At 37.1% G+C, this 12338-nt stretch overlaps 1 protein-coding gene across 4 annotated transcripts in view; it reads left to right on the forward strand.

Annotated features, from left to right (window-relative positions):
- Positions 1-12338, forward strand: part of MYO1E (myosin IE) — a 124762-nt gene that overhangs the window by 80221 nt on the left and 32203 nt on the right. For all 4 annotated transcript variants that reach the window (XM_021407745.1, XM_021407744.1, XM_021407743.1 and 1 more), the window contains 8 exons: positions 1560-1647; positions 2664-2753; positions 3672-3803; positions 4948-5082; positions 6247-6379; positions 9812-10008; positions 11030-11110; positions 11477-11563. In XM_021407745.1, the coding sequence (XP_021263420.1) occupies positions 1560-1647; positions 2664-2753; positions 3672-3803; positions 4948-5082; positions 6247-6379; positions 9812-10008; positions 11030-11110; positions 11477-11563 (943 nt within the window). The remainder of the gene's footprint in view (positions 1-1559; positions 1648-2663; positions 2754-3671; positions 3804-4947; positions 5083-6246; positions 6380-9811; positions 10009-11029; positions 11111-11476; positions 11564-12338) is intronic.

Here is a 12338-nt window from a genome sequence, read left to right on the forward strand (position 1 = left end):
CGGGGAACTGCATATATAAACTCAAGAACGTGCTTTAAGTTAGGTTGGCTTGTCTGTCGTGTTTTACAGTAGGTTGAGGAAATTTACTGTGAGCAAATTTTGGTTTGAAGAAATTATTCTTTTTCTAATCATCCAACTATTGCTTATGTGCACTTCTAAAAATGGTTTACCATCTAGCAAATTCGGTCTGTGCCTCAGAATGTCATAGATGCAAATAATACAGGCTTTCTTGTCTTTGATTGTTAGGAAGAGATGACTCTGAGTAATAAAAGTGCGTAAGTTGAGATGATCGAGAAGTATTTTTTTCACCTTTTTGATCTATAGAACTGCAGACAGGAGAAGATGCGTTAAAACATTTCTGACAAAAATCGTTTCAGTATTTCTGTACTGTTTGGAAACTTTAAAGATGTAAAATGATATTTGCAGCTTGGCAGCGTGGGGAGCTTCTTCAGAATTAAAACCTTTGGAAATGCCTCCATCCATTAGTCATGCTGATAAGGAGCTGTGTGTTGACATTCTCAGCAAGTCGTTTTCCTATGCAGGACATGCTGATGTTTCTCTGGCAAACGTAGCTAAAATTTGTACAGGAAAAGATGTGCACTTGATCCACATCCAGGAACAAGTAGGCACAAGATAGAAGAGTCAACATTCACAGAAATTATGCAGGAACATAAAGACAGCACAGATTTTCACACAAAGATATCTGAAATATATATTTTTTTTTCTTAGGACATTAAACCAACATTTGTCTGTTGTTTTTTTTATATTACTGTAGTTGTCCACGTCAGGGTAAATTCATTAAAGCCAAAGCTAAATTGCTTCAAGATTTATGTAAGCCCAGAGGAATTCTGTTCAAATGAGGTTTGCTATAAAGCATGAAATAAAGCACTGAGGTTGCCTTGCCTGATACACCAGTCTTCTTTCCCTCTTGAGAAGCTCTTACTAATCATGAGAAAACGAAACTACCAATGTTGTAAACTGTATTCACAATTGAAGTGAAATATTGTAACGGAAGGAAGGAATTGTGAAAGCTAGTGTGGAATATTAGGACTTCTTGTACCCTGTGTCAAGAGGTATAGGAACAGGAAGGTGGTTCTTCCGTCATTCAGGATGCGATTAATAACGTCGCATTATTTCATTCAGGAACGCCAAAAACAAAAGATTCCTGAACTGAAGTGGGCATCTGGCGTGGCATTCAAGGCTTGGATTTTCAAATGAGTTTGTGTCCTAAGATCTGAAATCCTGCTTAATTTAAGTGGGAATTGAGTTATTTTGAGCATCTTGGTTTAAGCGTATTTATTTCTCAAATTATGTTATTTTATGTTATGCAGGATGATTTATTCAGAATTACTTATTCATAAACATAACTGTACTGCAGTACTGTATCACAATCTGTTACCAGCTTACCTAATGTAAAACTTGAATTATTTATTATTATTCATTGTTATAGTCTTGTTTGTAATAGTAAGATACTGGTTGTACAAGATAAACCCCAATTAACTCAATTCTTAGTTATTGAAAAATTAACAGGTATATTTCTGCATCTCTTTTTTTCACAGTGGGGAAAGTGGTGCTGGGAAGACTGTGGCTGCTAAATATATCATGAGTTATATCTCCAAAATTTCCGGAGGTGGCCCTAAAGTACAGGTGAGTTGATACAGCATAACACCAAAGCATAAGCACAGTCTGAAGCATAAGTTCAGAGGCAGAATGGCAAAGGTTTGCCTTGGCAGGCAGTAGGCACTCTACTAGAGAAGCTTGTGAGCAGCTGTAAATACATGGACCTGTCCTTAACAGCAGAGATGGCTGAAGTGCATTGCATAATGAACTGCTTACCTGCAGATCAGCTGTGTGATGAGAGCCCATATGGGGGAAATCCACAGACCTGGAATGATCTCTGTTAAAAGTATTATGTCTGCAAGTTTGATTTTATTTTTTTTTTCTTTTTTAAGTTAGTGTTAGAAAGATACTGTTCTGAAGGTTGAGAACAGCAATCTCCTGTTGGAAGATGTGATTTTTCTTTTCCTCCTGGCTTGATACTCTATTGAAAACTGAGCTGGCTTTTCATGTTTTCATTAATTCTATTAAATCTCTGATTTGTATGCATACATTTGAGAGCCAACAACAAGAATGTCATCTTGTTTTATGAAGTTATCTCGTATCTGAAAGCTAGTTAAAACAACAGATAGTTCCTGTTCTATGGGACACTAACTATGCTGTTAGTGTCTTCTCTATCTATAGAAGAAGCCTGTGAACCTTGAGCAATTTCTTTTGAAGTAAAAAAAAAAAAAAATTGATCAACTTACTGGCTGTGTTGCTTTGCACAACAGTGAATGGAAGGGCCAGTTGTTTGCAGCTCAGGCATTTTGTTCAGTTTTCTTCAAAAGAGAGGAACATAAAGACTCTGATAAAAGATTGGCCCTGCCTGTGGCAGGGGGTTTGAAGCTTGCTAATCCTTGAGGTCCCTTCTAACCCAAGCCATTCTGTGATTCTGTACCTCATCCATCCAAAAGGATTTATTCCAGACTCATGCTCTTGTGCTTTTTTATAAATAATTTAGATTGTCATGCTTTTCTAGAAAATTCCTGTGAACTTAAAAAAAAAAAATCTTAAAAAAGAATCTATTTTTGAATCTCTATTTCTTTTGTTTCCTAAAATTTTAGCACGTGAAAGATATAATTCTACAGTCCAACCCTTTACTGGAGGCCTTTGGGAATGCAAAAACTGTGCGGAACAACAACTCTAGCAGATTTGTAAGTCTGTCTCCATTAGAAATTATTTTTTTCAACTTCTGTGCTGTTACAGACGCATTATTCAGGAGTACAATATAAATTGACTACAAATTAAGTACACGTATATAATGTATAACATGTTTAAAAATATACAGTATATGTTGATAGGCCTCTATTTCATTCTGCATAGATTGCGAATTTGTTACTCTTGCAATACATACTGGTCAAAAGTTATAAATTGTTCAGTCTGTAATCAAAGAATAGCAACAAAACATCCAGGTCAGCAAAACATATGCAATAATATAATTTAAAAGCTTATTTTTTAATAGATGAAACCATTCACTGATCAGTTCACTGATGGGAAATACCTTTATTACTGACAGAAAGTAGGCAGCAACAATCTTTAGTCTGTCCTTGTAAGATACTCAAGTTAATACTATGAGATAACTGTTCACTAGCTAACTTGCTGTAGGTTACATTGCAAAAAAGTTACTTACAGATATGATATTTGTTCCTAAGGCATTGTGAATGTTAGTGTGATCAATGCATCACTGAAAGGAAAAGATATTTGCTTTACCTTGCTTTCTAGCAGAACACTGTTTCCCATTGGTCATAAATCTGTTAAATTGACTTCCAGTACAGGTGGTCATTATGGCTTCCTTTATGCTAGGCAAGGATCTCAGCAGTGGGAAGAAGCCCCTTGCTTCTTCTCTACGTTGGCATTACCATGTGGCATATTATCTGTATTCTAGCTCTGTATAAATGAAGAAAGAAGGAAGATTTGATACTTCAAGAATCTAAGCTTATGTCATTTTTGAGCTAGCAAGTAACTATATTCATAAAGATCAAATATTGTTCTAATGTTCCTTGAGATGCAGTACAAGTAGTACATGATTTAATATTTATTAATTATTCAACAGCTTTAATTACTTATTGCAGGGGAAATATTTTGAAATCCAGTTTAGCCCAGGTGGAGAACCAGATGGAGGGAAAATCTCCAACTTCCTACTGGAAAAATCTCGAGTTGTCATGAGGAATCCTGGAGAGAGGAGTTTTCACATTTTTTACCAGGTCAGAAGTCTATAGCTCTTTTATGAATTATTTAAAATAACTTGTACCGGTTTTTCCTTTTGATTGAAAAGTCATTCTCAACACAATGAGGTTATTGGAAGCATATTTTAAAAGATAATGTGGATATCGCTGGGAAACTTCATAGCATGTTAAGGCACCATCTAACATAGACCCATCTGCCTTTCACCTAAAGAAAGTGTCATGGTTTTATGGCACATGTTGACAGAATGTACTTCAGATGCTCAGTTCGGAAATTCACTGATAACTCCCATATGGAGAAGTCCTATAGAAAATAATGAGAAGTGAGAACTTTCCAACAATTCTTTCTATAAACTGACCTATACAGTTATACTTTCTGCTCTGGAATTCTGTAGTACATCTCTGAAATAGAGATTTAATTATGTTTTATGGGACGAATGGGATAATATCTTTTGAATCCTCTGAACATCCCTTGGTTTTTATCTTCCAAAAAGCTTTTCTGGCCTTTGCTGGTCTTTCACATGAGAGTTCTTTATCTGCTGAGGTGTTGCTGACCAAGCTCCACAAAACTAGAGTAAAGGCAGTGCAATGTAAGTAAGCAACTGCATGCAGCTTCACATACAATTGAAGTGTTGTTATGAAGGTGGAAAACTGAGTTGGACCTAGAATTGCTCCAGAAGCTGTGCGCTCTCCTCTTCTGAAGTATATGAACAATTTGCAGTTCCCTTCTGATTTTCTTCTGTGGCTGAGAGAGGCTTTTTGATGCAGAAAGTTAGAAGACCACAGGGTTTTGAATACTCTGTTTGGAGGTTAGTTCATTCCTTCCTATCACAGCCACACATCTGCACAACTGTGCTTGTCTTTCAGCAAGTATGGAAAAGATGTTGCTTTTGAGGATTTAGGTAAAATGTTGAAGGCTGGAAAAGCAGTTTTGCCTTATCTTTCTAGTAAAGATAATAGACATTTACTAAACCATTTATGAGAATGGAAATAAGCATCTGATCTTTCAGGTCAAACTAGCAAAAAAATAGGAAGGTTACAAGCCTGGCACAACACTACCCTTATCTCCTCCAGTAATTTCAGGCTCAGTCACTGGTTTATGACCCACTTTATCTGTGCTGAAAGTTTTTACATGATGACTAACTTGGAGATTTTTATTTTCTAGTTAATTGAAGGGGCTTCCTCAGAACAAAAGAGCAGTCTTGGCATTACCAGTATGGATTACTATTACTATCTCAGTCTCTCTGGGTCTTACAAAGTAGATGACATCAATGACAAATCTGATTTCCAAGAAACACTGGTGAGTTCTTGACGCTGATTTGTGTGGCAGTGGTTGTTCATTTCACTGTCCATCTGTAGTGAAGACATTGATGTGGGAATGAGAAATTCATGCACAGGCAGCTTACGTAAATTGTATTTTACTTGGAGAGGACGTGTGTTACACTGAGGTGATCCTTTGTTACAATCTAAGAACCTGAGAAGGTGGCTACAACTCCATCTTTTTATAGAAACGTGTTTTGTTTTCTGTTTGTCCCTTTTCATAATGGTGCAAATTCTTGGATTGTGTGCAAACAAACTCTGCAGTATGAAGAATGTGAAAATAGCGAGGAACTTCCTTTAGAAGAAAAAGTAAAAGAAGACCCTGTTTCACCTTAATTCTTAGTGGTGCTTGATCTTCTGTTCCTGTTTAAAACAGCACAACTGAGAGGCTGGATAAAGGGCCTCAGAAGGCAGAGATCAGAGATCTTTAGCCAATATTGCTGTCAGTTCGCTGTGTGGCGTTTATGCTGGTCACCTCAACTTCCTGATCTCCTGTTACTAGAAATTTACTACTCAAAATAAGCATATTAATATGTCGTCTTATTTCTATTTGTAGTACACTTAAATGCTTCCAAAAAAAATAATTCCTTCTAGATTCTAGCTACTTTGACATTTTAAAAAAAGTTAAGTTGAGAAGACATTCTGTAAATTGTCATGTACTCTAGACTCCAGACCCCAGTGATGCGGTGAATCGTTTTCTAGTAAATGGCTGAAACAGCCCGAACCAGACAGACTGTGCTGCTTCTGAGTTTCACAGTTGTTAATCTCAGCAGATAAACTATGTGTATGGAGGGAACAAAATTGTTCTTTGTTTTGCATTTTGCAATGAAGCAGTTTATTTTCAGTGTGATGCTTAAGGGCAGGTGCTTGTTCCGCAACTTTAGTTTTTCCAGAACTTATGTAGGTAACTCATCTTTAAGTAGAGTATGTAGGTGCTTCTGCAGTTAATCGTTACAAAGAAAAAATAGAAATGCTCAAGTAGGACATCTGGTATGTCTTGAAATTTCAGGCTGTAATGAAATTTTGTTGCCTTAAGTACTTGAATTCATTTGAAAAACTTGGATTTCTAAAGTAAAAAATTTAAAAGGACTTCTATGGAGAGTCACTGAACAGTTTCTTTACTTAAAAATTCTTTTCTTCCCAGCACGCAATGAGTGTGATTGGGATCTTTGCAGAGGAACAGACATTGGTGCTACAGATCGTGGCTGGAATACTGCACTTGGGAAACATCAGTTTCAAAGAAGTTGGCAACTATGCAGCAGTGGAGAGTGAAGAGTGTAAGTACCTCTGGAAACTGTGACAAGAATGGGCTGAAACCCAGGTGGCATGAGCTGAACTCCCATCTTGAGCTGCTTATCCAAACATAGTGCATCATTTCTTTAAGTTCAAGGCTGCTAATTCAGATTTTTCCAAAACCAACAATGGTACCGAGGCCCCTGTTTGCCTAGTACAATGCTAATGGCTTTAGTAGGAATGCAGTTTTGAATTTAAGAAATCCTTTTCCAGCTGTTGAGTATGAAATAGTCGGAACTGTGAGAGCCGCTTTAAGCAAGCTTAAAGTATTCTCCCTTCAGTGCATCTGCACTCATTCATTACAAAAAAAACCAAAAACAAGCAAACAAAAAACCCAGTTTCTTACATGGTTTGTCAGACCATATTCTCCTGTGGAGTGTCCCATGTTGTAGATGCACAGCCAACACTTGGGAAGCTGTATGCACATCCAGAAAATAGATTGAAATAAATACAGAAGTTAGTACTGCCAGTGTTATCTTCCTTGTCTCTAATTTCTCATCCCATACCTCATTATTTACATGCAGCTACTGTGTAAATATTTCCTTATATGCAGCGTGCTGTCCTGGCATCCTTCAGCTCTTCCTACTGTTTTCTGTCAGCTGGGCCTGTGTCAGCAAGATGCTGAAAGATTAATAGATGTGCAATTTTAAACAGCTTTGTGGTGATTTCTACCTTTCATCTAATGTTGATTTTATACTACTTTGACATTTAAGCCCACAGTGAATAAGCAAATATCTGCAGTAGCTTATAGATGCCTATTTATTCTTCTATTTCAGAATGATCCGTATTGGTTTTTGTTTAGGAAAACTGCATCTGTTACTCTATTTTTAGGAAAATTAAATATGAATGAAGTATCCTGCACAGTCAGATCCCCACACAACTGTATTATTGCTCTCCTGCTAATCATTTCAACAAACTGAGAAATGAAAATTACTGATTTGAAGTAAAAATCACTAAAATTTCTTAATTTGGGAGAATATTAATGGAGAAACATAAAGGGAAACATTTTGTGGCATTTTATACATCGAAAGGGTTTTTTAATTTGCCTTAAGGTTCCAAGTGAGCTACTAGCTCCCATTTAAATCACGGTATTACATCTTCCATTGAAATAGAGGTATTTAGTAGCCGGAAAAGAGAGAGATACGGAGTGTGCTGCATCAAAAAGTAACAAACTGAAAAGGCCTGAGCTGAAAATTTTACAAGTTGGTAAACGTGAATGTAATGGTATGGTTGAGCCATGTACAGAGGATTTCTATTGCTGTGAGAACTTACGTAAGAATAATGTATTGAAAAAAAATAGCAGATAAACGAATGCAGAACTTAGTCCTAAACATCCTGCACTTTAAAGAAACCAACAAAGAAATGGCAATGTCTAGTGCAGTTTCTGCATTATGAAGTGGAAAGTTGTGTTCGTTAATCCTCGCCCCACTTTATTGTTGATACTAGCCAACTAAACAGTAAGGAGTTTACATATAAATATAGCCTATTTAGTCAGGAGGGATAGAACACAAAGCCAGACCGCTGGCAAATCATGCTTTATACTTCAGTCTGAAATAATAAAAAGTTCAAGAAATTTGCTCAATGGAGTTCTTGTTATTATATAGCCAATTGCATGGAAACAGATGCAAAGGACATTCTTCAAGAAGCCAGAGACTCTAATCTCTTACTCTGAGTCAGACTCAAATGTACAGAGACTATTCTCAACATTTAAAGAAACACTTCTTTAAAACTGACAGTGATTCTTGTCTGTTATAGTGCTTGATCGTATTCATAGCTGGAAAAAATAATCTCTCATTATTCATCCTCCATACAAATAACACTAAATACTACTTGTTCTCTCTGTGTATGGAAAACGATTTATTTGTATTGGGAGATCTATTTTACACTTCCTGAAAACTGATGAAACAAACCTCATCTTTTCCAGCTTTTCTGTGCAGATAGTACATTAAAGCTATTTCACAGAACGCCGTTGATTACTCTTTGAGGATCGTTTCTTCAATTACGTGCATATCCCGCCTTGAAGTAATTTCTAGACCCAACAATGGAAAATAATCAGGCACATTAAGAGTGTGAAGTTGTGTCAAGTCGTGTTTGGTTATTCTTCCTTTCCACTAAATTATTACCACTGTGTGAGTGGAAGAGTTTCTGAGGTGTGCGTGGTGGCTCTTATCATTAACCATCTTCACAAATACCGACAGTAACATTGGCTAAATATTAATTCCAGCATTTTTGCAGTATATGTGAACCTATTTGGGCTACAATACCCTGCAATCTCTTCCCTTTTAAAATATGTGATGTATAACCGTGTCATGTCCTCAGTGAGTTACCGGAGATGTTGCTAGTGACTCAATTTTGATTAGTCCCTTGGTTCCTGCTCCTCTAGGGTAAATTTAATCACCTTGCTGATAGTAAGAAATCAGATTTTAGAAAGCTGGCAGTTAGTTACAATTAAAAAAACCCTTTTAGATTAAAATAGTAAAGGGTTTAAAGAAGCTAGATCATGCTGTTCTATTACAGATGTGTAAAGCTCAAGTGGCTGCTGCCTTAGCAATTGTTTTATGTCCTCCTCACATGAGCAGAGTGAATCTGAAAGCAAAGGAACATGGACGAAATATCACTAGAGGATTGTGTGGTTTAGTGGAGGTGCAGTAGTAGCTCCAAGAGCTATCCTTCGGAGCTATTTCCACATGCTTTCAAGCAGTTTCTCTTTTCCTGTTCTACCTGCAGATCTGCACCATGTGCTAAAGATGCAAAGAGTATTAGATTTGTTGCTGCTTTGTGCACAGATACTTATTTTTCTGCTTTGTTTTTTTAAAAAGGAAGCCAGAATTTGCAAAGTAGCTTCAGAATAAGGCATTAAAAAGAGTAAAAAGAAATAAATAATAAGGCAATTGAAGGCTTTTTTTTTTTTTTCAATATCCTTAGAGGAAGACGGGGAAAGGATTTTAAAAAGCAGCAGTATTCTTTCTTCATTATATTTTAAACCTTTCATGATTTACAAACCACTTTCGATAGCTTCAATTTTATTTTAAGTGTGAGCTCTGTGTTTTCTTTCTGTCTACTCCAACCATGCCATCTCTGATTGTTTGAACCACACAGTTCATAGGTAATGCCTAACCTTACATGTTCGAAGGGCTGAAGGTACAGAAATAAGTGATTATTTTACTTTTTAAATTATTTACTTTCAAGTTGCTTATCTTAATTAAAATCCGTGTATATAAAGAACTGAAAATTTCCTTGGGGAGCTTAGGGGAACTTTTAAGACATAAATACCTTTCTTTTTTTAAGCCACATAGCCCTCATGAGGTTTAATCTGCTGTTTGTTACTAGTGATACAGCTATACTTCTTTTCTCTTTTATTCTGCATTGGTTTAATGTGTAAATCATAATCCAGCAACTCTTGATCTTTCTTGCAGTTTTGGCTTTCCCTGCTTTCCTCCTGGGAATTAACCAGGACCGCCTAAAGGAAAAACTGACCAGCAGACAGATGGACAGCAAGTGGGGAGGCAAATCGGAGTCCATTAATGTAACACTAAACGTGGAACAGGCTTGCTACACTAGGGATGCACTGGCCAAGGCCCTCCATGCCCGTGTTTTTGATTACTTGGTGGATGTAAGTTGGATTTCCTTCCATTGAAGTACTGATACAAGTACGCTAAGATTGTATCTTGCAGAGCTCTTCTTGTCCGTCTTTTTCTCACCACGTGTATGTTTCTTTGCCTAAACCTTAGCAGTAGCACTCAGCAGTGCAGTGGGAACTTGACCACAGCTCACATACAAGGCACTGATTTTATGGCAGATGCTATGCTTCCTTTGAAGCAAATGAACTGTGCTTTCAGCACTGTGTTTGCTCAGTCTCTTGTCACTACTGTCCTGTTCTGGTATCTCCTTCTTGTCAGCATCCATACTTCTCTGAAATCAGTCTCGCTTTTTCCTATATAGTTAAGCACTCTCAAATGAGCAGAATTAGTGGGTTATGTTACTGGTCTCCTGCTACGGAAGAGGCCAGTAACCCAACCTCCTGCAGAGAGCCCCCTTCAGCATCCTGATGTTGTGGCATTTGAGCAAACACTCAAATTCCATTCTGGAATACCCTCTGAGCAGAGTGACTCTGGTGGCTGGATTGGTGGGGCATAAACCTTACCTTTGGCCGCAGCTGTTAGCTAGATGGACCAAAGTCTGCTCCGTGGTGGCACTGCTGGTGTCTCAGAAGTCTTCCTCATCGTGACAGTTCTGAAATTCCTGCTATGTGAAATAATTGAATACAGAAATTGGTAAAAAGATTCATGTTGCTATCTGCAAAATGCATCAACTATCAGATTTAAAGCTGGTCTGTTTTTCTGATCCCTGTTTTTTTTTCTTCAACTGAGCCCATTGCTGCAAAGGAGAAAGGCTTACAAACAGAAAGTCCAAAGGCTCACAGACTGGAAAACAGGACAGTGTACTGTTCATTCTCAAGCTATTAATAACACTTTATTAAAAAGGAAAGTACAATACCCTATTACATATATAATGTATTCAATTCAAATATGTTATTTATGGAGAAACCCTTTCATATAAGATTTAAGGATATGAACATATAATTTATATATATAAACTTCACTTTGTTTTACATTTTGTGTTTGTTTTTTTAGTCCATTAATAAAGCTATGGAGAAGGACCATGAAGAATATAACATTGGTGTCCTTGATATCTATGGTTTTGAAATATTCCAGGTAAGGCAATGCTCTATTCAGGGTTTGATCTGACCTGAGAGACAGTTTTTTGTTATTTACAGGGGAAAGAATCCAAAACGTAAAAGACAAACTTATGGGCAGAGTAAAAGAAAAATAAAAAAAGCCAGCTTCTGAGACATTAAGCACTCCCTGCTAATGTCTCACTTAGTAAACAAGAAATACTGATGGAAATTGAAAGAAATTAACTCATTGATCTTAAAAGATGTGAAATTACACAGCATGCCTATAAAATCAGAAACCCATCTGTCACTGGCAGTATTTCCTTACAGCTTCTCCTAATATTGCCAACATAAGAACTAAGAATTACTACATGACACTAATTTTCAGTTGTTTCCTTTTCTATAGAAAAATGGATTTGAACAGTTCTGTATCAACTTTGTTAATGAAAAACTGCAGCAGATTTTTATTGAACTTACGCTGAAGGCAGAACAGGTAACAAGACATTCATTATTTTTGTCTTCATAGAATGGGCTATCATTTTCTCAGTTAGTGGAAAAAGTAAGGTTTCATCATCTGTTAACAATAAAATTTGCCTTAGTAAGCTAGAGAGAGAGAGAGAGAGAGACAAAAAAAACAGCCCAAACCTTAGCTGCTGGCTAACCCTGAGAATGTAAACTGAGTGAGTCCGTTATACAGTGTACTAATGAAGTCATATGACTCTGCCTAGACTTGCTGCATACTGACTCACTGACAGAAATGGAAAACTGCAGCTTGATTCCATCCCTGTGCTTTCATTGGACACGACACAGAGTTAAATGGGAATACTTCGTTTCCTCCACACTCCTTTTTTTATGTCTATGAAATAGATCACTGAGGCAGATGCACAAATACTTCTGAAGGCATTTGCATTTCTCTGCTCAAACTCTCACTGCAGAACCACTCCTCATGTGAATGGGAGCTTCTGCATGGGAGGGCAGGCAATGCAGCTGGGACAGTATTGTGTACAGTATGAGCTTGGGCCTGGCACCAACTTTAGGACAGGGATTTCAGGAATGCACACAGAATTGTCTTTGTGCAAATGTAACTGGTCAGTGCAGTTGAGCACAGGAGTGACCTACCTGCTAAGTGTTTAGCTGGACTCTGATGTCTGCAACTAGGTGGGTTAATTTAATCAAATTCCAGTATGATTTTTTCAGTCCATCTCCAGATATCCTTACATTCTGTAATTGTGTATCCTTACACGATTACAGTAATTATGTACAGAAAT

This window comes from Numida meleagris, chromosome 9 (assembly GCF_002078875.1).
Source record: "Numida meleagris isolate 19003 breed g44 Domestic line chromosome 9, NumMel1.0, whole genome shotgun sequence".
Classification (NCBI taxonomy): domain Eukaryota; kingdom Metazoa; phylum Chordata; class Aves; order Galliformes; family Numididae; genus Numida; species Numida meleagris.